This window comes from Apostichopus japonicus, chromosome 4 (genome assembly GCF_037975245.1).
Source record: "Apostichopus japonicus isolate 1M-3 chromosome 4, ASM3797524v1, whole genome shotgun sequence".
Classification (NCBI taxonomy): domain Eukaryota; kingdom Metazoa; phylum Echinodermata; class Holothuroidea; order Aspidochirotida; family Stichopodidae; genus Apostichopus; species Apostichopus japonicus.
The window spans coordinates 4179133-4197610 of record NC_092564.1 but is presented as its reverse complement, the minus strand read 5'-3'; the positions used below and the strand labels follow the sequence as shown (position 1 = coordinate 4197610).

At 36.8% G+C, this 18478-nt stretch overlaps 2 protein-coding genes across 2 annotated transcripts in view; both read left to right on the top strand.

The window, feature by feature from the left end:
* The window catches only part of LOC139966192 (uncharacterized), an 85652-nt gene that overhangs the window by 43023 nt on the left and 24151 nt on the right, over window positions 1-18478 (top strand). The window lies entirely within an intron of this gene.
* Window positions 4743-15976, top strand: LOC139967087 (uncharacterized). The gene is made up of 6 exons (XM_071970806.1): window positions 4743-5376; window positions 7532-10986; window positions 11313-11375; window positions 11810-11878; window positions 13195-13266; window positions 13908-15976. Exons 2-6 carry the CDS (start codon window positions 7608-7610, stop codon window positions 14129-14131), a joined length of 3807 nt encoding a protein of 1268 aa, XP_071826907.1. The 5' UTR covers window positions 4743-5376; window positions 7532-7607; the 3' UTR covers window positions 14132-15976.

Genomic DNA, 18478 nt, shown 5'->3' with positions numbered 1-18478 from the left:
ACAACAGTTCCACAGGATCTTGGATTGAAAAAAAAGACCTAGCCTACTGTATTCTTCCCTTGATTAAACCAGGAACAACAGCATTGCATTGTTATTTATGCCCAAAGCTATATTTGCATGTCGAGGGTGGGAGGAGGGGGGGGGTCTTTCATGTGTAACATTATTCCACTTATTTCTGTGCTAACTACATGCATTGTAATTTGTATGTGTCTCGATTGGCTTTGGACATAATCTGATTCGCTCTTTAACAACTGTTCAGGTTAGATAAATTTAAAATATCAAAGAGTGTTTGACAAAGCCATGTCAACACATTAATATCTTCAATGGAATTGAGCAGAAATAAAGACTCAATACTAGACCATTCTTTTTTATGTTTTTTTATTAACTGCAGATCACAAGTTTCAATTATTTTTTGAATTTGTATCAAGTCATTTTCTTTTTCTTTTCAGCCTTTCTTGCCCCATCCTACAGTATTAGCTGCATTCTCCAGAGGGATTACCCTGTCAAAGTAAACCAAAATACTTATTCGTGAAAGATTGCAAAAGATGCATTAAACAACTTGTATTACAAACATTGTTGGGAATAACTTAGCATGTTAATGAGGAGGAGAACTTCGGTTAAAGCAAGTCGCATGTTAAAACAGACACTATGAGGCTGTTTGAACATTACAATCAGATATTTGATAGTGTGTGTTAACATACAGTGGCCAAATACTGTATTCATTACTTCCTACTTACACAGTTAGGGTACATGTAGAATGCTCCAAACCAAATACCCAAGACTAAAAAGAAAAGTGAAGAGGAGAGTTCCAAGTACAACAGCGATAATTGCAACATGTTTTGCATCTCTTGGTTCTGTGACTTGCACCAACGAAATTGTGCGCCTCACTGGATTCACTGGATTCATTCTTGCTGTTGGAATGGACTAAGGAGATAAAGTATATAACAAAATGCTGAAGTTCATTACTCGTTGGGAAAAGAGATTTTTTTACCAGGGGCTAATGTGAGTTTGTACATATGAACATTCCAGATTGAAAATTGTGTATCCGACATTCAAGAGTTTGCTTTCTGTATAAGAGAGTAACTTCCCATTGGACTTGTGAATGCAAACTGTGGGAAAAGAAGATGGTAGGGTGACAGATGCAACATGTTAGGGGCTTGCTGTTTCAGCACTTATTGATGAACCGTTAGAACACATCAGATGATTAGTGATTTGGTAAGCAAGCTATCCAATAACTGAAAATATTTAATTCCTTTTGTTAATAACATGTGAAAACTATATGAAGGGCACATAGCAGTATAGCACAATTATTGTGAAACTTTGTTCAGGCTTGCAACCACTTGGTTTTGGAATTTGGGTTTGGAGGTAAATGTTTTACTTCAGTGATCAGTTCTTGTGTGTGTGTGTGTGTGTGTGCAGTTTAAGGATGGTTTACCGGTTATCCGAGTAAAATATTTGACTGGTTATAATTTGATGTAAATATGAAACTGCACATATACCTACTGCATGTACAGGCCTTTGAGCCACTACGGTTTGTGAGCATTTAGCTTTGTGAGATGCACACATGATTGTTTATACTTCTTTGCCTCAAATGCAGTTCAGTATTAATTACATAGGTATTTTTATTTAACATGGGATTTAAGAATGCAAACAATTTGTAATATTTGGTATAATTAAGTGGCATTATTGTGAAACAAGATAAATAAGATTACAAGTTAGGTAGAGTTTCTCTTTAAATCTTCAAATATAAAACACTACCATTACTATTGTTATGGGTTGTGCCTTTAGAAGACATTCTATGTAGTCTTAGAAGAGGTAGGGTGAGAGGGAAGATAACGGTCATGAGCTGAAATAAAGAATTATCACACATATTTTGCACCTTCCTTGTAAAGTTCTTTCTTCTTTTATTAAAACCTGTGGTCCTACACTCTGCAGCTGTACACTAAGGCCTATATAGTCTTCTATGCCTTTCAGTAATCTTGCACATAACCAGAAAATGATAGGCCAGCCACTATACCTAAATGTTATTATTTGGGCAAAACAGCTAGTTCACTTGGCGCATATAGTATTACTCAACAAAAATATCTCACTAAACCTACCTTCCAAGTCTTTAAAATGTGTACTATCTTAATTGATGAGCCAAATGTAGCATGAGAGCCGTCTGGAGACATGTATTTGGCCTGTTTAGTGCACAAGCCTCCACAAGACTGGTCTGTATAGAGTGTTGAATACACTACTGTATATGTACAGCACACAGGTCATTATAATTACTCTGAGTGGCAAAGTGCATGGGGAATCCCCTTTTTTGTGGACAATAATCTGAGAGGGTAATTAAGGGCAGTGGATATGTGAGAATAACACTTTTTTCTTTAATGCTTTCTTTTGATGGACTGCTGATATTCAAGAGAAAGAAAAAACAATTGCAACAAACAAGCACTTACTGTAGCATATAGTGAAAAGTTAAGCCTTTATCAGTTTTGCAATTTGCCCCAAATGTGGTACCACCTTTGCAAGAGTTATCCTGCAACTTTACCTCAATTGTTAGCCATGCCAATCCCAAAATTTCCAATTTTTAAAAGTGAAGGTTACTCCTTGAGTGTCTCCATTTGGTTTGTAAACATATGGGCAACATCTGGCAGATGTAGCCAATAAATTACTTTTATTCCATTTAATTTCCTCCTCAGTCATATATGGCTCTCCCTGTCCTCTGGCCACAGTTTCAATCTTGTCATACCATGTAGGCCTGTGCATGGACAATCTGAACCCCCCCCCCCACCCTTAAACAAAGAAAGGAAACATCATTGAAATCCTTACATATGAGTTTGAATTGTTCGATGGATTCAGCTGCCAATGACTCAAGCTCAGCTTTGACTGTGATCTATACTGTAAGTTGTTGACTTGTCAAGAAGAAGCAGAATGCACAGATAAATACATTGCTTTCGTCTTTTGATGATATGAATATTTTTTTCAATCTGACATACTAATGAGATGCAGCAGTACCTGCATGGTGATAGCAAGTCTTCAAAAATTACATATAGGTATATATTTTATTATGGTCCCTGTTGACCCTTACAATCTTTGACCAGCTTTAAACGTAAAAGGCTCATGGGGCTCAAAGTAGTACACCCGTACACACCAAGAATCAAATTCTACCAAGCCTCACTTCTTGAGATTTATTTTTTGCAAGGTTATTTGACCCAAAAAGCACCTGTCCAAAAAGCTAGCAACGCGCTTTGAGGCTACGTGACCATATTTGAATGGGGATGATAACTGTACTCGTACCGACACTGTTATTAGTTTACTGGCACCGACAGCGATTTCAACAAAATGTGTTCATCAAATTCGAGTGATTGATGCAGATCGTACTGTTCTGTACATCGCATTAAAAATCCACACGTGTATAATAGATGTAATGTGCTAGTACATAGACTGGTATGCTGCAACGTTACACCGAAGAGGGAACTCCAGCAGGTCTCCAATAGGAAAACCCATAGCAATTCCCCCGCGCTCTTCCTTATGTAGCGACGGAATGTCACAACAGTTACTTCCCATACCCCCGTTGACTTACTGTTAGGCCATGTTTTTCTTCACCGATAACAGTTCTTTCCTCATTTCATTACACTTTGTCTTAAAATCTTAAGAAAGGTGGAATAAATCTCTTCATATCTCAGTGGTTTTCTAGTTTCTATTTAGTATGGCACAATCGGACTTTGGGGGTTAAAAATGTAGAGCTACGCAAGTTTTGAAAACCAAAATTCACGCGTAAAACACATTACTGAAAGTTCAATTGTGTCTCTATAACACTGGCCCTCCTCTTTCTCTGTATTGAATATGCATTACAAATGAATGACAGATTCTTTACATTTAAAACTATTGTGATTGGTTAAAATTCTCAATCGGACCTAGAGGTAACAAATGAGAGTTATCGTTAGAAAATATCGACCTTCGTGCCCAACCTCGAAAGACGCTATTGTAAACCATTGATCATTACTATCCTAGCTAGGTAACAATGAAGACTCGTGGAAAGAGGGTGAGTAAATACATCAATCTGTAATATTTTCAATTTAGCTGTCCATTGCTTAGGCATATGAGCCAGGGAGTTGAGGGGGACTGCAGCCTCTTCCTCCTTGGAGTTGGCCAAAGCAAATTTCTCTGGCAAATTACTGCAAAAGCCAGGAGAAATCTCAATAGTAATAGGTGGGTGATGATTTCATTTGTGCTTTGTTTCTTCCCTACTGTTTGGCTGTTATGTAGAATTTTTAGGTTATATTTATATACAAGTGGGTACAATGCAAGAAGAGAATTACCTCTTCGGGTTGTCATAAACCAAATTTTTCACCCATTTGAATGTGAAGCTTTCGGTGTAGGTCAAAGGGCATAGGGATCAACAGGAGTCAACATGTGAAAACGTTTGTTAATTTAATATTCCATGAATGTATCAAGGAGGAATTCTCATGTTTAGTTGCTGAGGTACTAAATTGAGTTGAATCATCTGTATGGGTTATGGTTTACCCCTCTCATGTATTGACCCTGAATTATCTTACAGTGGTAGTATATTACATAGTTTGCCAATTAGTTAAATTTCACAATGCGTCTTGTGCATTCACCTTGCTGAATGTGAGAAAATTGAAGTATTGAAAAAGAGAAATATGCAAGAATTAAATATAAATTTGACCAGATTGCTAATTTTGAATCCCTTGTACATTAAATTAGCTTTAGGGCCTTTCTGTATACTTGCACCTCTACACTGTGTTCTGCATAAGCACAAACAACTTGCAATAAAGTAAACTGGCATGGTGGCTGGAGCCCATTGCGGTGCACCCTAGCTACTGATTGTACATGCAGTGCAATGCACATTGTCTCTCTTGACACTGACATACTGTTACATGTATCCATATTGTTGAACACATGTTAGAGCTTTAATTTGCAGTATTCAGTAATTGTGTTGTCACTGTGTTAACTTTTGATATCTTTTAATCTTCCCAAAGGATACAGATGTACCCAACTATGAGCAGGATCACCCTGGTCTTGAGAAGAAGTTCATCAGTGAAAGGATTGGTGAGTGCTTTACTAGTAATAACATACATGCATGGCTAAGCAACAAGATATTTTTAGTGGTATTAGAGAAATTATATATTGGAGAGTTGTGTTTGCTGTTATTCATTTTTAAAGGAAATTGTTCATAGTTTTTCATTTATTTTTTTTAGGATATGGAGTGTTTGCAACACAATCAATTGAGAATGGGGAGTTCTTGCTGCAGTACAAGGGGGAGAGAATTACAACAGAAGAGGCAGAGGAAAGGGAGGTTGATTACATAAATCGTCAGCTGAGGCACTGCTATCAGTATTTTTATTCTGATAGAGGCAAGACATTATGGTAAGTTAAATTTCTTTTCGAAGTTTCCTGACCATGTCAGCCAGGCTGATCTGTCAGTGAAAAGTCAATTAGTCTGCTAGCCTAACATCATTTGTCAGTTGGATTAAAACTACAATTCTGTTTGAGTTAGGTGTCAAATAAATCTCACTTGATGTAGGTTGGTGCAAGTCAGTTTCCAATTTGTACTTCATACTGAAATATGCCAGAAGTCAAACAGAAGTCTCTAGAACTTTTGCTTACTTCATCCTTTGAACTATGTTGTTGGCAAATTTTGGGTCGAATTGTGAAAACCTTGTAAACACATTATCTCAAGAGGAAAACCTTGGGCATAACTCATATGTTAGTGTGTTGAAGTACCATATAAAGGACAAGGAGCCTATTAATTTTGGTAGAGGTCAAAGGTCATTTGGGGTCACCGACGGTCAAATTGTGAAAACCTCGTAAAAACAATATCTCAAGAAGGAAAGCTTGAGCATACCTCTTGTTTAATGTGTAGGAGTACCATATTGAGGACAAGAAGCCTATTGATTTTGGTTGAGGTCAAAGGTTATTTGTGGTCAAATTGTGGAAAACCTTGTAAACATGATACCTCAAGAAGGAAAGCTTAGACAGACCTCATACTGTACTTAGTGTGTAGAAGTCACACATTTAATACAAGAAGCCTAGTGTTTTTTAAGGAGGTCAAAGGTCATTTGGGCTCACCAGGGGTCAACTTGTGAAACCTTGTAAATGAGACATCTCAAGAAGGGAATCATGGGCAGACTTCATATTTGGTTTGTAGAAGTACCACATAAAGTACAATAAAGCCAATTTGATTTTGATGGAGGTCAATATCATTTGGGGTCACCAGGGGTCAAATTGTGGAAACCTTGTAAAATGTTGCAAGAAAGGAACCTTGGACAGATCTCATATTTTGTTATTAGATATGCCATATCAAATTTAATTAACTTCATTCCCCTCTTACCTGCCTCTCTTCACTAAGGCACCTTCCTTAACATAACATCACAAGGGTAGCTTTGGACATGTCTATCACATATTTGGTATGTAATTGTACCACATTGAGTACAAGAAGCCTAATGTTGGCGGAGGTCAGTGGTTGAGTTCATGAGGGGTGAAATTGTGAAAAGTAGGACATTAAATTTAGTTGCTGATGTATCACTCTTAGTACAAGAAGCCTGTTGTTGAGGTCAATGGTCATTTCAGGACAGCCCGTGCCTTTGTGAATTTATTGTTTGTCACAACACAATGCGTTACACTGTAATACAAAGATCAAGTATGTTGTACACCCTCAGTATACATTACGTCAGATTCATGAAGAAAAGTGCTCATATTACATCATTGGTAGCACAATGCATTTTTGCATTCTGGTTAAGGATTAGTGTTATTTCACTGTGAGTTATTAATGATCATGATTTTGGAATAATCATGTCCTCCATGATAAGGTACTTGTTGGTAGTAATTGTAATGATACAGGTATTTATAAGTAGAGTGTTAATATTATATTAAAAGTAAGGTATTTATCAGTAGTAGAGTACTCACCATTCCGCAAGATCGCGCTCATGCTTTGTAGCGCCTGTAAATTCCAACTGAGGAACACAATTAGTAGCTCCTGTCAAGAGCTATCAAGGAAATTATCTACAGCCATAATACAGTGTGTAGTGTGCTAAAGCCACTCACTTCAGTACTACATAGGGGTGCTACTGAAGCAATACATGAACTTCTTTAAAACTCAAAAGAGAATCTTTGTCAGTCAAGCTTTAACTCATCACATTGCAAACAAGGTGAGATTTGTAATAACATGAATCTCTTGCTTGTTGACTTTGTAGTTTTTGAAAGGAATTTGGAAGGGATATACGGGAAGGGTTTTGCTTATTTTAATTTTAATTAATTGGTCAGGGGATAAGGCTAGGAGAAGCTTACTGTTGGGTTTGGGCAAGAGTAATGGTAGTGACAGGTCTATAGGCATTGTGGGAGTTACCACCACAAAGAATGAGATTTTGAAGGAAGATATTCATGGGAGACTTTTCTCTTCATTTTGTACATGGAGAAAGTTTAATTCATTGGGCATAAAAGGTTGCCTTCCTTTAATGATTGCAATCATTTAATGAAATACACAATAATTGTACATGTTTTTATTTAATTTTATATCTTTCAGCATTGATGCAACCCATGTGAAAAAGTCACTTGGAAAATTTGTCAATGATGAAAAACCCCAAAAAGCAAACTGCAGAATGAAGAAGATAATTCACAATGAGGAAGTTATTCTTTGCTTGTTTTCAACAAAGGAAATTAATATTGGTGACGAGATACGGTATGACTATGGTTTAAAAAATCTTCCTTGGCGAACAGACAAGGATGGCAAGAGTACCCAACAGGAAGTTCAGGACAAAACTGAAGACAAACTGGATATAGAGTGTTGTGAACAATTACCTAGTATGATGGTGCTCAACACAACTCTTCACAGGGAAGATGATGAGGAAATTGTTGAGGGATCTTCCAATGAGATGTTGAGAGATGTTGGTTGCAGTAAAGAAGATCAAGCTTGTGAACAGAATAATAATGCAAAAGACCATTCACAGCAAGAAATACTGACCACTGCTAAAGACCCTAAAGAAGAAACTGGTGACAAACCTGATAAAGATGGTTGGGAACAGTTAAACAACATGGCGATGCATAATACAGCACTTCAGAGAGAGGATGATGAGGAAATGGTTGAGGTATCTTCCATTGAAGATAGTGGTGACAAAATTTCAGATCAAGCTTGTAAGCAGAATACTAATGCAAAAGACCACTCACAGCAAGAAATACTGACCACTGCTAAAGACCCTAAAGAAGAAACTGGTGACAAACCTGATAAAGATGGTTGGGAACAGTTAACCAACATGGCGATGCATAATACAGCACTTCAGAGAGAGGATGATGAGGAAATGGTTGAGGTATCTTCCATTGAAGATAGTGGTGACAAAATTTCAGATCAAGCTTGTAAGCAGAATACTAATGCAAAAGGCCACTCACAGCAAGAAATACTGACCACTGCTAAAGACCCTAAAGAAGAAACTGGTGACAAACCTGATAAAGATGGTTGGGAACAGTTAACCAACATGGCGATGCATAATACAGCACTTCAGAGAGAGGATGATGAGGAAATGGTTGAGGTATCTTCCATTGAAGATAGTGGTGACAAAATTTCAGATCAAGCTTGTAAGCGGAATACTAATGCAGAGGACCACTCACAGCAAGAAAAATTGACCGCTGCTGGATACACAAAAGAAGAAACTGGTAACAAACCTGATAAAGAGGATAGGGAACAATTACCTAACATGGCGATGCATAATACAGCACGTCGGAGAGAAGATGATGAGGAAATGGTTGAGGGATCTCCCATTGAAGAATGTGGTGACTGGAAAGCAAATAAAGCTATTGAACAGAAACCTAATGCAGAGGACAGCTCACAGCAAAATCAGACATTAGACACTAGGTCTGATCTGGAGAAGGAACTTGCTAAGATAAGATCCATTCTTAGAGATACACAAGTTTTTCCTATTATGGCAGCAGAGGTAGACTGTGAAACAGCCCTATTAAGTGATATTGAAAGTACTCATGAATATGAAGTTGCTGATGACATGAGTGATGCTTCTGAACATGAAGCCGATTCAGATTATCATCCAGACCCTGGTGATTCAGAAAAGAACAGTGATCTTGAAAAGGATGATGACACATGTGACTTACCCAAAGATGTCCCTGGGACTTCAGGGACATGTTACAATAAAGTGATTGATGCTAAAATGGATGCAGGCTACTGTGAAGATAATTCATCAGGTTGTGAACGGGAGCAGTTGGATGATGAAGAACAGGAGGAAGAAGAAGTCCATGTCAAATGTGCTCAAAGGAAACAAACAGAGAAAGGTTCCAAACGAGTCTACGATAAAAGAAATGCATGCTTGTTTTGTGGGAAATTGTTAAAAGTTGTTATCGGTCGACACTATCTAAGTCAACATAAAGATGAAGTTGCTGTTGCACAGATAATGGCACTGCCTGTGGGATCAAGGGAGCGGAAAGTTAAACTAGACCTTCTGCGAAACAAAGGAAATTTCTTTCACAATGAAGAAGTGATACAAACACAGACTGGAGAGATAATTTTGATGCGAAGACCATCAACTGGAGCCTACTTTGACTTGGATGATTACGGCCCCTGTCCACAGTGTTTGGGATATGTTAGTAAGGATGATTTGTGGAGGCATGTGCGGTATAGATGCATTGCCAAAGAATCAGAATCCAAGGGAGAAAGTAAAAAGAGATCACGAGTTCGCATGGAAAGTGACATCCTTATGAAACGGTACAACGGAGCAAGTGACAAATTGAAAAGAATGGTCTTATCTTCAATGAAGAGAGATGAGCTGTTTGATGTTCTTAGCAATGACATACTCATACTTGAATATGGAAACCAAGTGCTTCGCAACCAGCAAACCAGAAAGCATATTGTGTCCCAAAAAATGAGAGCACTTGCTAGTGTCTTACTAGAACTAAGGAAATCTGATCCTAATGGTGGCCAGAACATCAGTGATTTCATAAAACCATCCAAGTTTGATATGGTAGTTGAGGCAGTGGAAAAAAGATGTGCCATAGTTGAAAATGATAATGGTGGAAATTGTCAGTATAAGTTTCCATCATTCGCTATAAAGTCAGGGCATGACTTGGTCTGGATCACAAGAATCAAGCGTAGCCAGGCAATAAGGCAAGGTGATGCTAAAGCTGAAGAAGAAGCAAACAGATATTTGCAACTTCATCAAGCAGAATGGCATGTGAAAGTTGCTTCAGCAGCTGCTTCCACATTGAATGTAAGAAAGTGTGAAAAAGTAGTCAGCCTCCCAAGTGCTTCTGATCTGAAGAAAGTTTCTGAGCACACACGATCTCAGATTAAAAGTTTGACCAGTAAACTGATGAGTGCTAAACCTGAGTTCAGAGATTATCGTCTATTGCAGAAAATGACCCTAGCAAGACTGATCGTCTTTAACAAACGCAGACCAGCTGAAATGGCAAAATTGCCTGTAGCTTCCATCTTAAACCGGCCGCAGTGGGAGAAATGTCAGATTGATGAATTAGCTCATAATCTAAATGCTTTGGAGAAAGAGCTGTCTAAGCGGTACCAGCTAGTTAAAATTGTGGGAAAACGTGGCCGTCCAGTCGCAGTTATTATTCCACCAGAATGTTCTGAATCTCTTAAGTTGATCATTGATCAAAGGGAATCATTTGGCATACCAGCCGGCAACCCATATGTGTTTGCTAGGTCTACTTCAGCATCATTTCTTGATGGAGGAGAGTGCCTTTCTGAAGTAATTACTGGTCTGGATTTAGAAGCACCAGAGACCATAAAGAGCACCAAAATGAGACAGTATGCTGCAACTGTCTCACAAGTCTTAAGTCTTGGTAGTCAGGAGGTAGAGTGGCTGGCAAGCCACCTTGGTCATGATGTGGCAATTCACAAGCAATATTATAGACTCCAGGAGTCAACAGTTGAACTGTGCAAAGTTTCCAAATTGCTCCTTGCCATGGATCGAGGCAAAGTTTCTAACTTAAGAGGAAAGACGTTGGATGAAATCAGTGTTGATGGTAAGAATTTATTTAAGTAGTTCAATTAGCAGGAGTAAACTACTTATGACAAGAAATGTAAAGAACATTTAACATCTTCTCTAATAAAATGACTTAATATGCCAATGTTACTTAACTTAGGTTATGTTCACAAACTGGAGTTATTCAGCATCCATGACTCTAGGTCAGATCAGTGCAAGCATATTAGTACCTTGACCATTTCAGTAAAAAAAGGCTGGTTTTGGCTGGCATTCTACCTAATTTCTCTAAAGGTTGCCCCAAGATTGCTTTGGCTACATTTTGTCATCAATTATAAGACAAATTTTTTGAACTTCACAATCCAACAGACATTCCTGTGTTTGAAGATGAACAAATTGAAGAATCTGTTGCAATGCATCAGCTTGAGGGTGGTGAGTCTCTTTTGTATTATGTTGCATGTCTTATCTAGACATCTCATATTAAAGGGTAGATATATCAGAGAAACAAGGTAAATTATTTCTTGGGTATACTTTCTTGTAACACAAAGCTTACTATATAGGGCTGAAAAGGAATTGTCATGTTGGTAAACATGGCAAATGAAAGTACCTGTAGAATTGAACGGACATAGGCATCATATTAACATATTAAACAGATGTTCAAAGGTATTGCCTGTAATTAAGGAAAAACAACAAACCAACTCTTACTTAACTCTCCAGCCCCCATTTGTTCTCACGTCTTTCAGGGAACATTGGATGATAGATAACATGTTCCGAATAAAGTAGAATTGTTATTACTTTTAGTTGCGTAAACTTGTGACCATTGCTTATCAACTAATCTACACATTTGGCATTTGTCTGTCTTATAGATAACCATTCAGATGAGGAGGGGAAGCAGAGCCATCATGATCCACCTGTACTGGAAAACACTTCCTCTGGTGAGTTTCTTGTGGAGATAATGCAAGTGATATCTGAGACTTATGTTGTATTCCAGCCCTGCCATTTAAGATAAAAAAACATAAGTATGTTAATCTTGATCTATATACCCCTGGATGAGTCCATATCTTTGTTTCTTTCATGGGATTCAATTGCAGCCAAACTCACATACTTGTCAAATTGACTCCCTAGGTATGTTCCACCTTCGGCCAATACCTTTATCTTGAATTAGTGCCAAATCAATCCTTACCAAAATAGGTTTTATTGATACAGTTTTTAATATTTTAAAAACATTTACAGTGCAGTTCAGTTCAAAAGGGACTACAGAAAGATGAGTGTGATTTATTACCTTAAGCTGCTTTAGTGTGCTAGGCCAGGATCCTAACAAAGGATTGTGTTAGCTTGCACTCACAACAATACCGTAGAAAACTGATTAATAAATTGCTATTTACAGTCATCAAGGAATTTATGTGGCCTCACAAAAATCTGACAGGAGGACATTGATACAGAGCAAGCATTTCTTGCAGTCCATTGTCCCGATAAGACCACATATTTTGATGTTCAAATTAGGTGAAAGTATTCTTAGAATCAATGTTTAGGAAGATATTTTTTAGTTATTAACTTATTGCCCAGACTTAAACCGTTCCAAGAAATGAAAAATGTTAATACCATGTAGACATGTAACATTGATGGACTTATCAAACGTAATATGGCACCCTTCTGCCTTTTATTTATAAGTTTCTCTGCTATAAGCTAGAGATCATGATTGAAAGAGTGAAAGTTGGTTTGAAGTTTAGCCTTGTATTGTATTGGCACCCATTGACAATTACTGCAAGGCAATTGTACAATATTGGCCATTTTTGTTGAGTAACACCGAATGTTGGTATCTTCTGTCTAAAGTTGCCTCTCATTTGCAAGGAATCACTTAGCTATTTGATTTCCTGGTTTATTTGGTATCATATTGCACTTTTTGTCTATGATCTTATATAAAAGCCAAGGTATCAAAGACACAGGGTAAATTATTAAAAGCAATTTGCCTGGAATACAAAGAAGCTACTGTATCAGGCTTCATGAAGGAAATGTCAAGTAGATGCAATTTGGTAGAAATGAGGGAACATAGGCTTGATATTTAGCAGATTTTCTGAGGCATTGTCTAAAGGGAAAAACCACAAACCAATTTGACATCTGTCCTGTTACTCAAGTCTTCATTCCCCCACATGTTACCTGATTGAAATAAAATTGCTAGTACTTTTGCCATGCAAACTTGTGACCATTGTTTTTTATTAACCTAATCATTTGGCATTTGTCTGTCTTACAGATAACAATTCAGATGATGAAATGGGAATACAGGGCTCTCAAGATCAATTGGTACTGGAAAATACCTCATCTGGTGAGTTTTTGGTAGAGATAATGCAAGTTATATCTGAGAAAGATGAGTGTAATTTAAGACCCTAAGCTGGTTAATTGAATGTCCATTTTTTGGATCCCAGTTGTGAGGTACCCTTCTCAATGCAAGTCTTTGTGCACTACATGCCAACATGCAGTCACTCCAACTTCGATAGTGTCAAGGACTTTCAAATCCCCGCTGGATTCCATCGCCTATATGAGTATTACCCAGCCAAGGGTTCCTGTTTGGAACCAACTGGAGTCCAAGATGGCCCCCACTTCTGCCCTGACTGACAATTCACATCTTAGCTAGGCTTTTGCAACATCATTGTGCTTGTTTTGTTGTGAATTTGTAATTTTGTGATTGAAGGCATACTTAAAAGAGTTGACAAATTCCAGTGTGCATCAGGTATATCTAGTCAAACTTTTTATGTCATACATACCGACAAGGAAGTGTTGTCAAAGAGAAGCCCTTGTTATAGCATTTTAGAAGAACGTATAATTACTCGTTAGTGGATGTGTATATATATTTATCATTTAAAAAGCACTAGAGGGAAGGAAGCAAGTTCACAGAAAATGTTTTTTATTCAATAAAGAGTTTAACCAGGTTACATAAACTTTGCGTTTTACTATTACCTCCTGCAGGTAAACGATTTTTCCGAAAGCAAAAGAAAAAAGTCCCTTGGACAGCTGAGGAAAAAAAGACCATCTTCAAGCATTTTCAAAAGAACATAAAGCAAGGAAAAAACCCTGGCAGAGATGCCTGCAGGTCTGCTGTTGAAAAATTTCCATGTCTCGCCAGAAGGACTCCTGACAACGTAAAAGACTATGTCCGGAACCAAATTGTAAGATTGGCAAAAGGAATTTAAGTGAGTTCCTGCTGCATATGGTCAATAAGATGAACATTATTTTTGCAGGCAAAAACAGGTATTGCATGTTAGGCAAGTGAAAAAGCTAACTGATTCAATATAAATCAGCCTTTTGTGTGAAACAATTCAATATTTTTGATTGCATATGTTTATTGGCCTTGCTTCCTTCTTAAGGTTACTGCTTAATCTTTTTCAGCTGAAGAGCTCAGTTTGTAAGGCAATATTCATGTCTTTCTTGCATTCTTAATCTGTTCCAAAAGAACATTAGGGAAGGCAGAGTCCCTGACAGATATCACTCCTGCTCTCCCTACAATACAAAGAATATGTTTAGAGGTAAGATGTAAGGTAAGATGGTAAGATTACAACGAAAGGAATATAGGGTTTCAAGCACATTAAAGGGAGAACAGTTTCCGACTGAAAACCCTGCTGTATCAGGTCCATAATGCAAAAAAAAAAGGAATGATTTTATCCAAATGACCTGTTTGTGTTAAATGTAAATGTGTTTCTGATAGAAATGTTTGTTTAGTGTGGTTATTAGGAAATGAGGTCAAAAAGAGATACAAATCTGTATCATAATTTTTAAGAATTTCTTTAGATTGAGGAGAGCTTTTACAGTATTTTGGGAAGAACATATAAGTGAGGAGATTTCCTGGTGGATAGGCCTACTACATCAGGTCAGTCAGATGTATTTTTACAAGCAAAGAACAGTGTGAGTTATGCAAAAGAAAAGTCAAAGGGTTTCATTTTAATGAATTTTTTGTGTTTAACAGTTCTTTACTTCCGATAGCAAATGTCTGTTAGTTCTTTTTAGGAACTGAGATTTTAGTCAGAAACCAAACTTCAAAATCAGTTTAGCTTAAGTGCTTCATTTATAAGAAAATTTAAAAACTTCTTTGAGAGGCTATTTAACAGTATATGTTGACAAGAACAAAGTTATTTTGAGAGTAAAGGACAGGCAATATCAGTTATCAAAAAAGAGACATGATCTTCTTAAAATTACCTTTTTGTGTTCAATATTTCTATGTTTTAAAGCAGGTGTTTGTTGAAACTACTTAGTAGATAGTGAGATCATCAAAAAGTTCCAAGGTTTAAACTCATTTACTCATAAACTCAATAAACTCAGCTAAAAAGCTTCATTTCTGGGTAATTTTGAAATCATACTTTGTTTGTATTTTGGTTGTGTTATCAAGTTAAACAAATGGCTTTCCCTTTTAATGTTACTATTGACAGTATTACAAGGCTTAGTTTCATCAAGGAGAATAAATAACAGAATTCATTTATGTTCCAATTCGTACAGCTAGTGATCTTTGAGAGTCAGAGGGTGGGTGAAAAAGATTTGAGATGTTAACCACGTGTAAAAAAAATCTGAAGAAGAAAATATTCCAGATGCCAAGTACCTGATAATTTCGGACATCGGAAATTATGTTGGTTCATATTTGCTGTACTAGTGCATGTGCTCCTTCTTGTTATATTCAGTGAAAGGTTAGCAACAGTGAAGATATTTTAGTTTTGATGCAACTAATACACCAATGCAAACATGATGGAAATCATGTTCCATTGTCAAGACCAAAGTACATATTTGCATTCTATTTTCTTATCTCTAATAGAGTAAAAAAGAAAATGGTGTCCACTGTCATTTTACTTCTGTACATTGATTCAGCCCATGTTGTGTTGTCAGTATTACTGTTATTATGTTACTAGTTGTAAGTTCAAACTTGCTTAAAATTTTTAGAAATAATTTGAACATTTGTTAACATTAATTTAACATGTTGTAATGTTTACTTGTTTTAATTAAATGGTGTTCATATAATGTCTGTCCCTTTTCATATTTGTATGCATTTCTGTTGAAGGACCTGAGAGAACATGCCGGATGATCAGGGCAATAAACTGTAGTTAAAAACTGAACTTTGTTGTTTGAGATAAACTAAAACTTCTATGAAAGCTTCACTTGGCTTGTCTACTGGAGAAGTGGGAATGAATACATGTAAAAAAAGTAATGAAAAGTAATAACTTTTCTAAAAATTTAAGCATGGCCAACTGTATTTTTCTTGATAATTCCCTTGTGAAATTTAAAATGCAGTCATTACAAGCTTACAAGGGGCAAGATGAAATAATATGAACAGTACTGGACTTAAACCAAGCAGGTTGGGTATTACAGCATTTGGAAGGTTTGGTTTTTGAGAATGTATAAAGTGGTCTCCAGAGGGATGATTCATAAAGATGGTACTGAACTTCGGTCCAATACCAACTTATGTAAACTTGTCTCCAGAAGGAAGGATGATTCATTAGGATGGTACTGATCTGCAGTCCAATACCAACTTATGTAAACTTGTCTCCAGAAGGAAGGATGATTCATAAGGATGGTACTGAATTGCAGTCCAATACCAACTTATGTAAACTAGTCTCCAGAAGGAAGGATGATTCATTAGGATGGTACTGAACTGCAGTCCAATACCAACTTATGTAAACTAGTCTCCAGAAGGAATGGTGATTCATAAGGATGGTACTGAACTGCAGTCCAATACCAACTTATGTAAACTAGTCTCCAGAAGGAATGGTGATTCATAAGGATGGTACTGAACTGCAGTCCAATACCAACTTATGTAAACTAGTCTCCAGAAGGAATGGTGATTCATAAGGATGGTACTGAACTGCAGTCCAATACCAACTTGTGTAATCAAGTCTCCAAAGGGTATGTTTGATAAGGATGATGGGAGTCTCACAAGTTGTCTCCACAGGGAAAGTCTCCATTAGGCCCACAACATGAGTATGTATGTATGTATGTATGTATGTATGTATGTATGTATGTATGTATGTATGTATGTATGTATGTATGTATGTATGTATGTATGTATGTATGTATGTATGTATGTATGTATGTATGTATGTATGTATGTATGTATGTATGTATGTATGTATGTATGTATGTATGTATGTATGTATGTATGTATGTATGTATGTATGTATGTATGTATGTATGTATGTATGTATGTATGTATGTATGTATGTATGTATGTATGTATGTATGTATGTATGTATGTATGTATGTATGTATGTATGTATGTATGTATGTATGTATGTATGTATGTATGTATGTATGTATGTATGTATGTATGTATGTATGTATGTATGTATGTATGTATGTATGTATGTATGTATGTATGTATGTATGTATGTATGTATGTATGTATGTATGTATGTATGTATGTATGTATGTATGTATGTATGTATGTATGTATGTATGTATGTATGTATGTATGTATGTATGTATGTATGTATGTATGTATGTATGTATGTATGTATGTATGTATGTATGTATGTATGTATGTATGTATGTATGTATGTATGTATGTATGTATGTATGTATGTATGTATGTATGTATGTATGTATGTATGTATGTATGTATGTATGTATGTATGTATGATCTTCCCGCAAGCAGGAACTCGCGAAAGAAGCCATGGAGGCTTGTAGACTCGCAAGCTGACCGAAGCCAATCTCTCGGCACACATCCATTTAACGTCCATGTCGGGAAGTTGTTATTGAACAACACCCTTGCCAGACGACACACATTGCTGTCGGCGGGGAATCGAACCGGGGATCTCATGACTGGGAGACGCCGGCGTTAACCACTAGGCTATACACTCCGCCTAACTTGTCACTTGTCATACCTGCACTTGTCATACCTGGTATTAGATTGGCGGTGGATCTGAACTATGACGTAGAGAGAGATGTCTTTAGGTGTCAGATAGCATTTTAAGACGCACTTGCACGTGCTGTGTTTCTCCAAGTTTACCTTATTATGCATTGGTTTACACCACCAATGAGACCTTTACGTAAAGGTGAATGATGTTATATTTAAAATGATAAACAGAAAGAGTAATGATTAAAAATTAGCCATTCGTTTTAATATTTGGTCACGTTGATCACTGTCTGAAATAAGGTGCTTGCGCATTATGCTAATAATATAAAGTTATACGAAATCCTTAATCTTTAATCCGCCATTGGAATTTCTAATAGTATGTTGAAGAATTTTTAAAAAATTTACAAGTAATTGTTAACGTACGTGGTTAATCATGCAAACTAATATGTCTTTCTAAGCATCGCTCGACGTTTTCGATACAAGGAAATTGGTTCGTATGTTGATTGTTCATTTCCTTTTGCATTGAGTGTATTTCGTTTTGTCAGACATTATAACGCTTTTTATGTGGGAATAACTGGACCCCATAACACGCTTACTAACAGGATACGCAGACGAAGTCAGTTTTACAAGAAATTGATATAATGCAACATGACCATAAACCCATGACAATCTTATATCTAGGAAAAATGGTTAACAACTTGTAAAC